Source organism: Candida dubliniensis, chromosome 4, assembly GCF_000026945.1.
Source record: "Candida dubliniensis CD36 chromosome 4, complete sequence".
NCBI classification, from domain to species: Eukaryota; Fungi; Ascomycota; class Pichiomycetes; order Serinales; family Debaryomycetaceae; genus Candida; species Candida dubliniensis.
Window position 1 is genome coordinate 356,456 of NC_012863.1, and position 15,747 is coordinate 372,202.

Consider the following 15,747-nt stretch of genomic DNA (forward strand, 5'->3'; position numbering starts at 1 on the left):
ACAAAAACAAAAAATAAAAATCAAGATGACAATTATTCAACTATTGCTTGTCCATATATTGATGTAGTTATAAGTAAAAGGAAATTAAATGATTCACGGTTATGTTATGTTGTGGTCTGTGGATATAGAGTTCGAAATAGAAATGAGGTTTTTCCTCTTCCTCAAAAATTTGTTCAAGGAGAAAAGAACAAAAAAAAAATATCTAGAGAATGAAAAATTCTACCAAAGATTCTTCAATCACATTAGTTCATTTCATTCATAACACATACCTATATATTATTTTCATTTTACAATAGATATATAAAAACAATGTCAGTATTTTTGGGAAGTTCAGCACAATTTTCACAAGCCACAGTAGATCCAGAAAAGATAAAATTGGCCGATATACAATTTCTGGCTATGGCGTTTACATTTAATAAATTATTACAAAGATGTGAATCAAAATGTTTATTACATGAATATGGTGAAAGTGAATTAACTAAAGGTGAACAAGAATGTATAGATCGATGTGTATCGAAATATATCAAAGCTAATGTAATTATTGGTGAACATTTACAAAAACAAAGAATGGATCCTTATAATGCTATGCCCGAATATCGAAAAGTTCAAGATATTTTGGCTTCTTCGGTAAAGTCGTGATAAAGTTTGTCATTTTTCATGTATCACATATTTGTATATAGTAAATAACAGCTTAATAAACATTACTACACCGGGCATCGGCCCATTTTATTCAGTTCTCAATAGAGACTTCTTTTAAAACTTCATTACCATTTATTACTATTATTATATATTTTTTTTCCCCTTTTCTATACATTTAACATGAAAAAAAAGCTATACAAACAAAATTACAATTGTCCTTTAGTGTGGAAGATATCCAAAGCTTCAGAAATTCTCTTGGACATGGTCTTTTCACCTTCTCTAACCCAGACTCTTGGGTCAAAGAATTTCTTGTTTGGTTTGTCAGCACCATCTGGGTTACCAACTGGAGCTTTCAAGTATTCAATCTTGTTGACAACGTAATCTCTGATACCAGTCAAGTAAGCGTATTGACAATCAGTATCCAAGTTAACTTTAACAACACCATTCTTGATAGCGGTGTTGAATTCTTCTTGAGTAGAACCAGAACCACCATGGAAGACCAAGTACAATGGGTGTTTAGCATCAGTACCAATTTGTTTCTTGGCGTAAACTTGGTGATCACCCAAGATTTCTGGTCTCAATTGCACATTACCTGGTTTGTAAACACCATGGACGTTACCGAAAGCAGCAGCAATAGAAAAGTTTGGAGAAATCTTGTGTAAAGCTTCGTAGACAGCAAAGACGGTTTCTGGGGAAGTGTATAAAGCATCTTTTTCAACGTGTTCATTGTTGACACCATCTTCTTCACCACCAGTGATACCAATTTCCATTTCTAACCATTGACCCATTTTAGCCATTCTTTCGAAATATTTGGCACAAGTAGCAATGTTTTCATCATCAGTTTCTTCAGATAAATCCAACATATGGGATGAAAACAATGGAATACCGTTTTTGGCAAAGAATTCTTCATCAGCCTTTAACATACCATCAAACCATGGCAATAATTTTTTGGCACAGTGATCAGTGTGTAAAACAACTGGAATACCATAAGTTGGAGCAATTGATCTGATGTAATGAGCAGCAGCAATTGAACCAGCAATGGAAGCAGCTTGATCTTTGTTGTCGACACCTTTACCGGCAAAGTAAGCAGCACCACCTTGAGAAGTTTGCAAGATGATTGGAGCTTTGTTGTCTCTGGCAGCTTCTAAAGCAGCAACAACAGTTGAAGATGAGGTGACATTGATAGCTGGAATGGCGAAACCTTTTTCTTGAGCATAGTCAAACAAGTCTTTGACATCTTTACCGTAGATAACACCGGATTTACTTAAAACTGCTGGAGGAGCCATTGTTAATTGATTATTGATTGATACTAATTGATTAAAAATACAATTGTGTAGAACAAAAGAATAAACAAACAAGAAAAGGAAAAGAGAAAAGGGGTTGAAAAATTTTTGGATCAAACGAGAGGGAAGATTGGGTTTTATTTATAATATTTTCAGAAATTTTGTTTTAATTTATTGAGAATCGGGGCAATTCCCACTTTCTCTTAAACTATGCATAGTGGTGGTGTTCTCGCCTTGCTAGGATTTCATTTTTTCTTTGGTGCTAGTCAAACCACCACCACCACCACCATCACTCTCAATCTCACTCTCACTATAAACACACCACTCACTCACATAGGACTCACCTTCTGATGCAAAAAAAAAAATGAATGAATAATCAATGCGCAAAAAAATTTCAGTATGGATTTCGTTGCTCCGAGAATAGTTTACGTCATGCTACTGCTAATTATCCATTGAAATTGCTTTATAGAATGGTAATTATTTGGTATTCAGTCAAGAACAAATCAAATGTACAGCCATCAACTTGACCAATTCTAACAATTCTTCAAAATAAATATTTGTTGCTTTGAAGAATTAATTAGAAAAAAGTCGGGGTAGAATAAATGTCCACCCCCCATGTGTCCGTTCCGTTAACTTATACTTAAATTCCGTACAACCCCGGGAATTTTTGTCGATCCTGTGAAATCAGGTCTATATGTGCCTCAACTTTTACTCATTACAACACACAAAGCTCTTTCTAAATTATAATACTTTGGTTCATATATATATACATTTATTTGATCAAACGCAACCTTCATGTATAAAATGTTGAAACAAGAATTTCCTATACATTCTGTAAAACTATGGGTTACGGATGAAAACACACACAAATGGCTCAATTAACACCACAAAATAAGAAAAAAGAAAAGCCAGTGTGACAAGAGAAAAAAAAAAGAAAAAAAAAATCAATTTTAGGACTCATCAGGAGACTACTTGGATTATTATCATTGACTAATTAGATTTCACTTAATCGTCATCATCACCATCGTCATCATCATACACAGAGTATATACAAATCTGGTCTTCAACTGGAGTGCTAGTGTTTCTTTTTTTTTTTTTTTTTCGAGATGAGTCTAATAACAACTATCAATGGATTACCATACCATCAATTTGACATCAATAATCAGGATGAGTTCAAACAGATATCGGATTTGATTTCCCTACATTTGTCAGAACCTTATTCTATCTATGTATATTGGTATTTTTTAAACAACTGGCCACAATATTGTTATACTGTTAAAGAACCTGAAACTTTGAAAATAATTGGGGTCATTATATCTAAAATCGAGCCTCATAGAAATGTTCGAATGAGAGGATATATTGGTATGTTAGTGATAGATCCTAAATATCGGAAACAACGATTGGCTTCCAATTTGGTCAAATTAACCATTGAAAATATGAAATCTATAGATAAAGTTGATGAAATAATGTTGGAAACCGAGGTGATTAATCAAGGAGCATTGAATTTATATGAAAGTTTTGGATTTTTAAGAACTAAAAGATTATATCGTTATTATTTGAATACTCATGATGCATATAGATTGATTTTACCATTAGGTGAAAAATCTCGAACAAGAATTGCCTTTTTACCACCACTTGAAAAAGGGGTAGAAAAGCTGGACCAAACTGTTCTGCTTTAAAGATATCAAATCAGATCAGAGATTTATCGGGTAGAGAAATGCCTGTAATAAACACAGGGTAAAGTATAAGACTTTGTTATAAGCTCTTAGTACGCCCTTAGTCAGACGTAGAAACCTCTTCAACATTGTTTGTGATTGTGATACAAATTTCCATTTATTTAGGCCATATATATTTTTTTGTATATAAATTCAATACCAAACGCGTATGGGCGCGTCTCCAACAATTTTTTTTTATCATTGCAGGGAAAACGAAAAAAAAAAAAAAGAAAGCAAGTATTTATATATTTTCTTCTTTTTCCTTCTTTCTTTTCCTTTTCCTTTCCACCTTTCTCCATCTATTTTTATTTTATATTCAATTGATACTCAAAAAAAAAGAACCACATTAATCATGTTAGAAGGTAAATTCGAAGAAGCCGCTTTATTGAAAAAAGTTGTTGAAGCTATTAAAGATTGTGTTAAAAAATGTAATTTCAATTGTTCAGAACACGGAATTACTGTACAAGCCGTGGATGATTCTCGTGTATTATTAGTTTCATTATTGATTGGTCAAACTTCTTTTAGTGAATATAGATGTGACAGAGATGTTACATTAGGTATTGATTTGGAAAGTTTTAGTAAGATTATCAAATCAGCTAATAATGATGATTTCTTGACTCTTTTAGCAGAAGATTCACCAGATCAAATAATGGCAATTCTTGAAGAAAAACAAAAGGAAAAAATCAGTGAATATTCTTTAAAATTAATGGATATTGATTCAGAATTCTTACAAATTGATGATATGGAATATGATGCTGTTGTGAATATGCCCAGTAGTGATTTTGCTAAACTTGTGAGGGATTTGAAAAATTTAAGTGAATCTTTACGTGTTGTTGTTACTAAAGATTCCGTCAAATTCACTTCTGAAGGTGATTCCGGTTCTGGAAGTGTTATCTTGAAACCTTACACCAATATGAATAATGAGAGAGAAAGTGTTACTATTAGTTTAGATGACCCAGTCGATTTGACTTTTGGTTTGAAATATTTGAATGATATTGTCAAGGCATCTACATTATCAGATGTCATTACCATCAAATTGGCAGATAAAACCCCGGCATTATTTGAATTCAAAATGCAATCAGGAGGTTACTTAAGATACTACTTGGCACCAAAATTTGATGACGATGAGTAGGTTCTATAACAAGAAAAAGAAAAAAATGTATTATAGTTCTTTCCATTCTAAATACTCTTATTGAATTGTTAATTTCATGATTTACTTAAATATTATATTACAATTTGTATTTAGCTACTCTTTTTTTCGTACATTTCTTTACCCCATTTGTACAAATCCTTCTTTAGTCTATCAGCTCTAACCAAACCATTTCTCAACAGAATCAAATTCTTAATATATTCATGTTGGCGTTGAATACTTACTTGAAGATAATTTATAAGTTCTTCTTTAAGTGGATCATTAGATTCCAAGTTTTGTTGATAAGTTTCATATCGTTTTAATGCAGTTGGTAAGGCGAAAAACGGATCAGCTTTATTTTCTTCTTCATCTTCAAACTCATCAACAATCTTATTATTATTGTTGTTGTTGTCTTTGTTATTTTCCTTCTCCTCAAGTATTTTCTTCTTTTCTTCATCTAATCCATGATCATAATCTTTTAACCCTAAATTCTCTTCTAACAAATAAAACCAATCTTCACCATTCAAAACTTGCAATAATTTGTTCAACCAATTCAAATTAGTTTGTTCCAATTCAATCAAATCAATCAATTCACTTGCAAGTTTCGATAATGTTTGCAGTTTATAGGTTTTTGAGATTGCTGGATGAGATATTATTTCTGAAGGATGATTTAAAGGTGATAATAATTCAATAATTCGAGATTTCTTCAATGGATGTTCTTCTTTATCTTCTTCAAACTCTAATTCCAATTCTAATTCCTCATCATCTTGAGCTTGTTGATCACCATATATTTCATTCCATTTTCTTTTACTATGCAAATTGTCTATTTCAATACTTTCATTAGATAAAACAGAATATTTTTTACCTCCATATTCTGTGATTTTGGATCTCAATGTATTTAATGAAGGTTGGATTGTTTTCAGTAATTTAAGTCCTCGATTATAAACTGGTAAATTCTCATTTTCTTCATTTATAATTTTGGAATCACGATCAGCATCTACTTTCTGAGCCAGTAGAGCTTCTTTAAAACGGGATATAACTTCAAGAGAAATACTGTCTAACATGTTCTTATGATATTCACTTCTACTTCTTCTCCTGCTGTTGCTGCTGTTATAAAAGAAACAACAGAATGCCCACAAATCCGGTTTTTTGTAATCTTTTTTTTTTTTTTTTTGCTCTTTTTTATTGTTTTGATTTTCTTGCACTACCAACCAACCAACCAACCCGATAACCCATGTATGTCCTCATCTGCTCGTTAAAGTACACGATTCTCTTTTTTGGTCTTCTGTCTTAAGCATAAAGTAAGTATTTAAACAGCAACAACACATCTCCATTTTTCGAAATAATATACATATTAAACGATACAACCAACTTAATTGGTTATACAATTGTTTTTGCAAATTTAGTTGGGATCTTGTATAATTCTGTAACCAATAAACAAGTTACCTTAATCGACTGTTGCTACCAACTGAACTCTTTGACATTATTTTTCTTCTTTTTTGACTGCAATTTACAACCTAAACAGAGGAACATAAATAATAGGAAGGTGAAGTACACTAAAAAAACACTCTACAATTCAGGATTAGCCTGTATCTACAAAGATACTTTGATAACGTCCCAATGTGTTACCATATTAAGACCGTTGGTTGCATAGCGCATTTGACAGTCATAGCAAATATTGGGTAAACTTCATTTGTAGTAACATGGTTTAATACAACAATCCATGTTCAGGCTCAAGTAAAAATGTACATCCTAACAAATAGGTTATTAGTTAATAAAAGGATTAGTCTATGAAAACTTCAACTTTTGTTGCCTTTTTGGTTTATATTCAAAGAGGTATATAAACAATGGAGTACTTTTATTATCCAAAAGATTATAAATCTGGTGAGAGAGACGAGAAAGCCAAAAAAAAAAAAATTCCAGGTCTCCGATAATATCAGAAACTAACTTTTTTTTTTTGGGTTGCTTATAGAGGTTTATCTTTGCTTATAAATTCAACGATATCATCTCATATCTAAATCTATATTGAGATATTTTTTAAAAGTATAAAGAAGCAGAAGTCATCTTTACACTGGTCATTGTTTAATTAGTCCAAGATTTGAAAAGGACAAAAAGAAAAAAATCATTCATAACGCCTCACTAATTTGCCATTTCCCCTGAATTCTGAGTTGTGGATTTCATTTTATTTTAATTTGATTGGAAAACTAATTACCCATTACAATTGATTTTTTATTATTAGCATGTCTGAGATATCGTATTTGAGCATAAATAATGCTCATAATGGAGTAATAATCAAAATCCCCAAACCCGTACGATTTCACACTTTATCAGAATTCAAAAAGTACATTCAACAATCATATCTGATAGATAGTGTTGACAATATATTTCTATTGACTACGTTTGGAATTAAACTCAATTACAATTTAATCAATGAAATTAGTGAAGTGTTTGTTTACGACAAGAGATTATTTACAAATATAGTGGATCATTCATTAATCGATCAATATACACAATTAACTTTCCGTGTTAATGAACCCACACACTCACCATTGCTTAAAAATAATGTTGGCTTTTTGAAACACAATCTATCCAGCAATTTAAAGATCAATCAAGGATGGGCAAGAATTATTGCTCAAGATGGTGAATTAATGGATCAATACTGTCGAGAACTCATTCAACAAATAAATGTCATTTTCAAATGTTTAAATACAATATTTCAATTTGCCACAAATTTCACTAATGAAATTGAGAAAAACTTCACCAATTTTTTCAACTATGTTAAGTTGATCAACTATAAAACTTTACATAAATCATGGACAGCAAACTATAAGAACTTGAAAACATTCCCCACTTTCAAAATTGACAACAAAAGTATCAAATTAAGTGATTTCTTAGAAGTTGATAGGCTACAGTCGTTTGCTGATTATATTGGGAAATTTTTGCCATTGATTGTGAGTAAATTAAATGAATTAAAGCAAGTTATAGAAACTGTCAACGAAGAGAAATTGACTGTGGACAAGTTTATTGAGACCTCCCGCAACGACTCTATAAGCAAGTTTAAACATGTCAATATTCTGAACATGTTGCATCAATTACAAGCGGGTTTACAACAATTGACTGATGATATTGATAATCTACAGTATAGAAATACCGATGAAATATATCGGTTGCATCGAGATAAGCTTTCTGTTTCAATTTATGATAGTGCTAAAGATATTTACAAAAACTTGAATGACTTGCAACAATTCAAAACCAAACTTACTAAAACTAGTTTAAAGGCATTTAATACTATTGCCAATTTGCAAATGAAAATGGTAGGTGTTAAAACTGAGATGAGGAAAATAACAACTGAAGATGAAGCTGCCACTGGAACTGAAAATTCAAAGGGAGATGTAACGTATAAAACAATTAGTAATGTCAAAAAGTATGAAGACTATTTGTCCTTGACTATTGATTTGCCTTTGATATTTGGGTTTTCCCTTATAGAAGAAAGACGACAGTTTGAATGGTACGATTTTTACTCAAAAGGAGTTGTAAACAATGTCAGTGAACAACTATCAACAATTATAGAGCATGAAAAAGTGTTTCGTGGGATTTGGTATAAAAAATTTGGTACCTTGTTGTCACTAATTAATGATGAACCTTTAACTCCTCCTTCTCTCCCCAACATTGATGTCACACTTGTTGGTAATAGACAGAATAATTTCAGTATACTTTATGATGATTTAAAAATTGAAAGGGATGATATTATCAATTACATTTCTTTGATTGAAACAACCAATACACCCAGAAACTTTGTCACTTTGTTAAATAAGAACTTTAAAGATTTGATAGCATCTACTAATAATATGAAAAAAGTCACTAAAGTTATATCATCCCTCAGCACATATACCACGAATTCAGCTGATGATAAACTGAAATCATTACACGAAGAAGGAACTGATGAAGAAATTGATTTTGATTTGAACTTGATAAAAGGATTGAAGTCAAGAATAAAGAAATTAGAGAATTTGTTACACCAGCAACAATTCAAGAATTTAAACAATTGGCCAGTTATTAGAAATGTATCCAGCATGACTAACGATAACAGACAAAGCACAATTATTCAACCAAGAGTAGTATCACCAGCCAAAACAAACCCTACACAATTATTGCTGCGGAATCCATCAACTAAGGAAAATACAAACACCACCACCAATATTCATAATAATCATCATCAACAGCAATCTGAAGTATTGGATTCGTCTGTAATTGACAAACATCTCGATAATATTAGATTGAAGAAGTTGAATAATGAATTGCAGACGAAAAATACCGAGCTTGAAAACCAGATCAACCAAAAGAATGAAACCATTATGCAACAACGAAAAGAGATAGAAGATATAAAATTGGCGAATGACAAAAAAGTTGATGAATTAATGAAAAAGTTACAGGAGAAAGATGAGGAATATCAGCTGCTTAAACTGGAAAATAAATTAATAAGTAATGAAGTCGACAGCCTCACCAACAAGCTTGAACTAAGTAATAACCGGAATAATGAATTGGAAACAAAGATATCTGAATACAATCAGACAGTTGCAGCAACTAGTAAAGAAGTTGCTGATTTGAACAAGAATGTGTCGAATTTGCGTTCTGAGCTAGGTGACGCTATGCATATGAAAAATGATCTTTTATCAAATCTATCTTCCAAAGAAGCCGAATTTACTAAAGAACGCAATCAATTTAATAATGATTTGAAAACTCTACAATTGAAATTGGATGAAGTCAATGAAGATTATGAAAATCTTATGGAATTGACTCAAGCAAAGCAAAAGAAGCATGATTTGATAATAAATGATTTGAATAATGTGATCATTAATCTTATGAATGATATCAAGAAAACATTATTGAGTGTTTTTGAATATTTTTTGGAATATTGTTTGGTTTTAGAATCTATGGGGTTGTTATTGGTTAAAGAAGATAAAATTTACAAAATCAAACGTGTCAAGGGGTTAAAATCCAAAAAAACAATTGGTGATGGTGATATGCTGATAATTTCCAATGGTACTCCAAGTTCCAAAGTTATCGAAGAGATTGAACATGAAATAAGCATTGTTAATAATATACCACCTATAAGCTCTATTCTCCCAGATAGTTATTCATCTGGAACTGAGAGTGATTCCGTTGTTGATAGATATAATGACCAATCGATGAAATTAATTTCCACATTCAACCAGTTGTTTAAGTTTAACAACGAGAATGAAAATGAAAATAGAATTGATCATATTTTAAATATATTGGCATTTAAAAATAATGTTCAATTACAAGAGGATAGTATCAATGATACACGATTCTTTTTAAACGCTATATCGAAAAGATTTAGAGACGTTGAAGGATTTGCTAAGCGTCAAGCTAAAGATAATAAATTAAAGGAACAAGAGCAGAGAAAGTTGATCCACCGATTAAATAGTAAAATCAGTGTTAATGGATTTCAGGAAAAAGATTTAGTGTTATTTTTGCCAACCAGAATAGACCGACCAAATGGTGAAAATACCCCTAGTAATGAAAAAATTCAACCTTGGGCTGCATTTAATATTGGCGCACCACACTATTTTTTGAAAACTGAACAAACCAAGAATAAAGAATGGATCATAGGACGTGTCAAGAAGATTACTGAACATAAGGTTACTGAAGAGAATTTACAATCTTTGGAGTCTAATCCATTCCAATTGAGTGTGAATGTCACTTGGTATTTGGTTGAAGCTGACGAAGAGTAAGCAACCATCTTTACAAGGTTAGAAAATTTTGCCATGAATGTATTGTACGCATTCGGTTAATACTATCCTAAGTATGGTCTAATTGATGAACCTTTTGAATATCTGAGTAATTACCATCTAGTATAGAAGGAATAAATATGTCAGGATAAATAAATATCTACCACATTTTTGTGTAGCATATTTTTAGTTCAGACATGAATATACAAGATCAAATTGCTGCATATTACTCAATATTCGATGAAATAAACGTCTATACAAGTGAAGAAATCAAATAATAAAATTGCTCGTATCGTAAAACAGAAACAGAGAGAACATGTGCAAGATAGAAGGCAGGATAAGTGAGTAACTTGAATCCAAAGTAAGATTGTTGAATCTTTATCTGCAATTGTTGATGATTCTGTTTATGGGAGAAATTCTTACCGACTTTCGTTTTCTGTCAAATTTTGATGCATGATGATCATCTATCTGTGTAAATGAGGCGTACATCATCGTAAATGATTTCTGCCGTTTACAAAAGACTACATTTTTTAACCAAAATGATAATAGTTTTCTCCTCAATTCTGGTACTATATACTACCAGTCACTTATATTCGTCTAGTGCTTTCCAACATAATCCATTTAAGCCTCTGACAGAATTCAATACAAACTGGAAAAATTGAAAAATTAGCCACGTTGATAAAGTTGAATCATCTATCACATCAACTAAACCTTTTTATTGCCGTTTTATACCGCCGCCTACCATTATTACTTATTGTGGGCGTAATTACAATACAAGGCTTTGAGATTGATTGTTTGTTTGTTTTTTTAAACACCATTATCACACCACAATTTTCCAACAAACCACCACCCACGGCGGCATTATATGAAAAAAAGGAAATTTTTACGGAGATATGTTTCGTATATAAAAGTATGAATTTTTCCTTCTTTTAACAATTATAGCTGCAATTTTCTACTAATAATAATTGTGATTTAAGTTCTCCTCATTAAATATGGCTTCTAATCCCCCAAGAGCTTGTTGTGCCCAAACCAATTTCCACGAAGGCACTCCATTAGGTACACATCTGGAGATTTGTGGTATAGATACTTATATTGTTGGAGAATCTAGTAACATCTTAGTTATCTTAACTGACATCTTTGGTCATAAATACAACAATGTTATGTTAGTTGCAGATGCCATTGCCAAAACAGGTTACAAAGTTTTAATTCCTGATATTCTCAATGATGATCCACTTAAACCAGGTGATGATTTCCGACCATGGTTACCTAAACACACACCTGATATTACTGCTCCTATAGTTGATAATTTCTTAAAACGAGTCAAAGAAGAATTGAAACCAACTTTTTTTGGTGGAATTGGTTATTGTTTTGGAGCAAAATTTGCTATTCAGAATTTATCTACTACTGGGTATTTAGATGCTGCAGCCGTTGCACATCCATCATTTGTTTCAATTGAAGAAGTGAAAGCGATCAAACGTCCAATTATCATTTCAGCAGCTGAAACCGACGAAGTCTTTGCTCCAGAATTGAGACATCAAACCGAAGATGAATTGGCTAAATTAGAAGGCGTCAGATATCAGGTTGATTTATTCAGTGGTGTTACACATGGATTTGCTGTTCGAGGTGACATCAAAAACCCAATTGTCAAGTATGCTAAAGAAAAGGTTTTGGCTGATCAATTGGCGTTTTTCAATAGTGTTATAGCCTTGAGAGATCAATTCTAGAATTGTTTATGTTGAGGAGGGTGTAGAATATTTTATAAAGAAATTTTAAATAATTATACTTGATCCTAACAAGTATGGAAGAATTTTTATACTCATTTGAAAATAATCTTATGATTGTAATCACGCCAAATACTTTCATTAATGTGAAAAATTATAAGTAAGTAACTCTCCATATAAAGGTAATTAATCAATAGAAAACAGACATGTGCACTCTGACTTGAATAACTCTATACATATACACGGCCAATATCTATTCTGGCACATTATTAAACAAGTAACTAACACTTTCACCATTATGCAACCTTCTGATTGCTTCAGCCAACGTAGAACTTATATCCAACATTTCAATTTTGTTGCATCTGTTTAACTTATCTTGTACTGGCAACGAATTTGTGCAAACAACTTTTTCTAGTTTAGAATTGTTCAAGCGTTCAATGGCATTCCCAGAGAATATCCCATGTGTAATCATACAAACAACTTTCCTGGCTTTACTCTCCAATAACACATCTGCTGCTTTACACAAGGTCCCACAAGTATCGGCCATATCGTCAATCAAAAGACAAATCTTGTCTGTAACATCACCAACCAAAACCATCTTTGAGACTTCATTTGCCTTTTGTCTCTCTTTATGAATTAAGGCAAATTGGACATCCAATTTATCAGCCAAAGAAGCCACTCTTTTCGCACCTCCAGCATCAGGAGATACCATTATTATATCTGATTGTTTATAATTCTCTTTGATGTATCTTAATACAGATGGCTCAGCATAAAGGTTGTCTACTGGAACTCTGAAGAACCCCTGAATCTGAGATGCATGTAAATCCATAGTTATCACATGATCACATCCAGCTGTTTGTAACAAGTTTGCAACTAGCTTGGCAGTTATTGGGGCTCTACTTTTGTCCTTCTTATCTTGTCTTGCGTAAGGGAAACTTGGAATGACTGCAGTAATTCTTCTCGCACTGGCAACACGGCAAGCATTTATAATCATAAGCAATTCCATTAGAAAGTCATTGATTTGTTCTTCCCCACATCCTGTTTGTATAATATAAACATCTTCATCACGGACAGATTCTCCAATTGCCACAGCTGTTTCTTGATTAGTATACTGAAAGGCACCAATTTTGGCAATAGATAAACTCAACCTTTGTGCTATTGACTCGCAAAGCTCAGGATGTGAATTACCAGCAATTAATTTAATTGAATTTTGTGTGCGTTCATGCATTGGAGTTCTGCGATGATGATCAACTATTCAAATTAAAGAGAGATGAAGTATGTAATTTTTTTTTTTTTCTGTTATAGTTCACTAGATAATTCCTAAAAAATTGTAGATTTCTTTTTTTTTTTTTCTTAATCGCTGAGTCGGACTCACGCACACATGGGGTAAGACATTTCTCAAACTGGAAAGACTTTTTTTAGAAACACGCTACCAATCGTCTAAGGTTCAAATAATTTGTCATCTTTGCCATCTACCAACTGTAAGTAATAATAATAAAAAGCAATAATATGGAAATGTCCTTCAAAGTCCAATTTTTCATCAATTGAATGTATATTGCTATTTTTTGTAGCAATGCTTGGTTGGTATCGATATATGTTCCTTGTCAAGTCCCAATATGACTTTGTATCTGTATTACCCGTGGAGAGAAACGGGGCAACAATAAAAGTATCATTTAAATCTGGGAAAATCAATTCTTCATACAAGTATCTTAATGATCCACCAAATACATTCCAACTTTCACCATTTATAGGAGACACAGGAGCAGGTTCCAATCTTTCTATCAAGGAATAGTTAAAATATCCATGGACTGTTGGCTCAATAATTTCTTGATTATCAATTATTAGACCTAAATCAAATTTATCTGCAATTGTCAAAATATCTGCTTTCAATTTCGACACTACAGTGTCCACATTTTCTTCCACTGCAATTCTGGAATTCACAACCACGGAAACGTGTTCTGGCAAAGCATTAGACTTGACCCCACCTTCAATTATATCGACAGCTTGAGAAGTGGTGATCAAGTATTTAGTCTCTGCATCTTTGCTCAAATACTCAACAACTTGCTGATTGGCATTTTCATCTATTTGAGCCTTCAAAATGCTCGTTTTAATTGATTTATTCAATATTGTTGAGTGTTCTGCAAGACAATACAATTGACCTAAGACCGGATTATTGTTTGTTAATATTGGGCTAAATTCTTTATCCTCTATCTTGTTGATCAATTGTGACATTATTCCGATTGATGTATGTCTTGGTGGCACTGACAGGTGGCCACCAGGCGTAAACAAATCAATAACTGAGTTCAAGTGACCTTTTTCTCCAGTAGCAGGCAATACAAGTTTTAGACCTTCGACTTCTTGATATCCCTCGTCGCCTTCGTCAATAATTTGTAGTATTGAATCGGAACCATATTTGTCAATCAAGTATTCGGATATCTCCTCTGCACCTTTACCTGCTGCTTCCTCATCGTATCCAAAAGCTAAAATAATGGTTCTTTGAGGCTTGAATTTGTTTTCTTCCAATAAAAGTTCGATAGTGCCCATCAATGCAATCAACAAGTTCTTACAATCACTCACACCTCTACCATAAAGATACTTGCCATCAAACCCTCCTTCAAAAGGTGGGAAGGTCCATTGATCAATAGTTTCATGGGGGACAGGTACCACATCCTGATGGGCAGTCAACATTATTGGCTTTTTAGTGTCATCTTTACCTTTCCATGTATACACTAATCCAAATTTGTTAACTTTTTTCAATTTCAAATGCTTATGGACCAACGGGTAAGCTTTCTCTAAGAAATCATGAAACTTTTCGAACAGTTTCCATCTGGGGTCCAATTCGTATAACTCCTTCAAAGATTTCACTGATTTAGGATTTTTCATGCCATCAAATATCTCTGTCGGGATCTTTACTGCATTCATCAACTTCTTTCTTACAGAAGTATGAAAATTTGTATCTGAAAGAATATAGTTTAGTGTATCTGGGTTGTGGAGAATACCGGATGGATCTACCTTGGGGACAATGGGACAAAGGGAATTTGGTTCATGAGGCTCTTGTATGAAGGTTTTGAATACCTCAATTGGGGTTTTAATAGTTTTGCTATCATATGAACGGTAAAAGAAAAGTGTACATAAAACTAAAATGAAATTAATCCCAATAAACAATGGATACACTTTCTTCCGCGATGAACTTTCCCCTTTGAAATGTAATGGCAATTCCAGTTTCTCAGTCATAGTAAAGGTGTATCGACAAGCAACAGTAAAATGTCCAAAAAAAAAAAAACCAACTAAAAAAAAGAAAGAACCTAATAGATAAATTCAAAATCTGGGAACAAATGTGGTGAGGCATTCAAAGATAAGAGAGGCGGCAAATTTTTGGTGCTCAAATGGATCTAAAACCTGGACACCAGTGCAATTTATTGCTGTTTCATAACTAACAGCTTACTCACACAAAACCCATACAACAAAACAATGCTTATTTTAGATTATTCTATGATATTTATCTTC

At 32.5% G+C, this 15,747-nt stretch overlaps 9 protein-coding genes across 9 annotated transcripts; 5 read left to right on the plus strand and 4 right to left on the minus strand. All coding sequences in view use genetic code 12, as the record gives it.

Moving 5' to 3' along the window:
* Positions 1-309: 309 nt before the first annotated feature.
* On the plus strand, positions 310-639 carry CD36_41640 (mitochondrial import inner membrane translocase subunit, putative; the record flags this gene model as incomplete). Its single annotated transcript, XM_002419784.1, has 1 exon — positions 310-639. One exon carries the CDS (start codon positions 310-312, stop codon positions 637-639), a length of 330 nt encoding a protein of 109 aa, XP_002419829.1.
* Positions 640-845: 206 nt separating this feature from the next.
* On the minus strand, positions 846-1,925 carry CD36_41650 (fructose-1,6-bisphosphate aldolase, putative; the record flags this gene model as incomplete). Its single annotated transcript, XM_002419785.1, has 1 exon — positions 846-1,925. The coding sequence occupies one exon, from the start codon at positions 1,923-1,925 to the stop codon at positions 846-848; it is 1,080 nt and encodes a 359-aa protein (XP_002419830.1).
* A 1,103-nt stretch (positions 1,926-3,028) lies between these two features.
* On the plus strand, positions 3,029-3,601 carry CD36_41660 (N-acetyltransferase catalytic subunit, putative; the record flags this gene model as incomplete). The annotated part of the gene is made up of 1 exon (XM_002419786.1): positions 3,029-3,601. The coding sequence occupies one exon, from the start codon at positions 3,029-3,031 to the stop codon at positions 3,599-3,601; it is 573 nt and encodes a 190-aa protein (XP_002419831.1).
* A 205-nt stretch (positions 3,602-3,806) lies between these two features.
* Positions 3,807-4,769, plus strand: CD36_41670 (proliferating cell nuclear antigen (PCNA), putative; the record flags this gene model as incomplete). The annotated part of the gene is made up of 1 exon (XM_002419787.1): positions 3,807-4,769. One exon carries the CDS (start codon positions 3,807-3,809, stop codon positions 4,767-4,769), a length of 963 nt encoding a protein of 320 aa, XP_002419832.1.
* A 110-nt stretch (positions 4,770-4,879) lies between these two features.
* Positions 4,880-5,830, minus strand: CD36_41680 (conserved hypothetical protein; the record flags this gene model as incomplete). Its single annotated transcript, XM_002419788.1, has 1 exon — positions 4,880-5,830. One exon carries the CDS (start codon positions 5,828-5,830, stop codon positions 4,880-4,882), a length of 951 nt encoding a protein of 316 aa, XP_002419833.1.
* A 1,176-nt stretch (positions 5,831-7,006) lies between these two features.
* CD36_41690 (autophagy-related protein, putative) lies at positions 7,007-10,522 on the plus strand (the record flags this gene model as incomplete). The annotated part of the gene is made up of 1 exon (XM_002419789.1): positions 7,007-10,522. The coding sequence occupies one exon, from the start codon at positions 7,007-7,009 to the stop codon at positions 10,520-10,522; it is 3,516 nt and encodes a 1,171-aa protein (XP_002419834.1).
* Positions 10,523-11,511: 989 nt separating this feature from the next.
* CD36_41700 (dienelactone hydrolase, putative) lies at positions 11,512-12,243 on the plus strand (the record flags this gene model as incomplete). Its single annotated transcript, XM_002419790.1, has 1 exon — positions 11,512-12,243. One exon carries the CDS (start codon positions 11,512-11,514, stop codon positions 12,241-12,243), a length of 732 nt encoding a protein of 243 aa, XP_002419835.1.
* Positions 12,244-12,493: 250 nt separating this feature from the next.
* Positions 12,494-13,468, minus strand: CD36_41710 (phosphoribosyl pyrophosphate synthetase, putative; the record flags this gene model as incomplete). The annotated part of the gene is made up of 1 exon (XM_002419791.1): positions 12,494-13,468. The coding sequence occupies one exon, from the start codon at positions 13,466-13,468 to the stop codon at positions 12,494-12,496; it is 975 nt and encodes a 324-aa protein (XP_002419836.1).
* A 212-nt stretch (positions 13,469-13,680) lies between these two features.
* CD36_41720 (carboxypeptidase S, putative) lies at positions 13,681-15,474 on the minus strand (the record flags this gene model as incomplete). Its single annotated transcript, XM_002419792.1, has 1 exon — positions 13,681-15,474. The coding sequence occupies one exon, from the start codon at positions 15,472-15,474 to the stop codon at positions 13,681-13,683; it is 1,794 nt and encodes a 597-aa protein (XP_002419837.1).
* Positions 15,475-15,747: the final 273 nt, after the last annotated feature.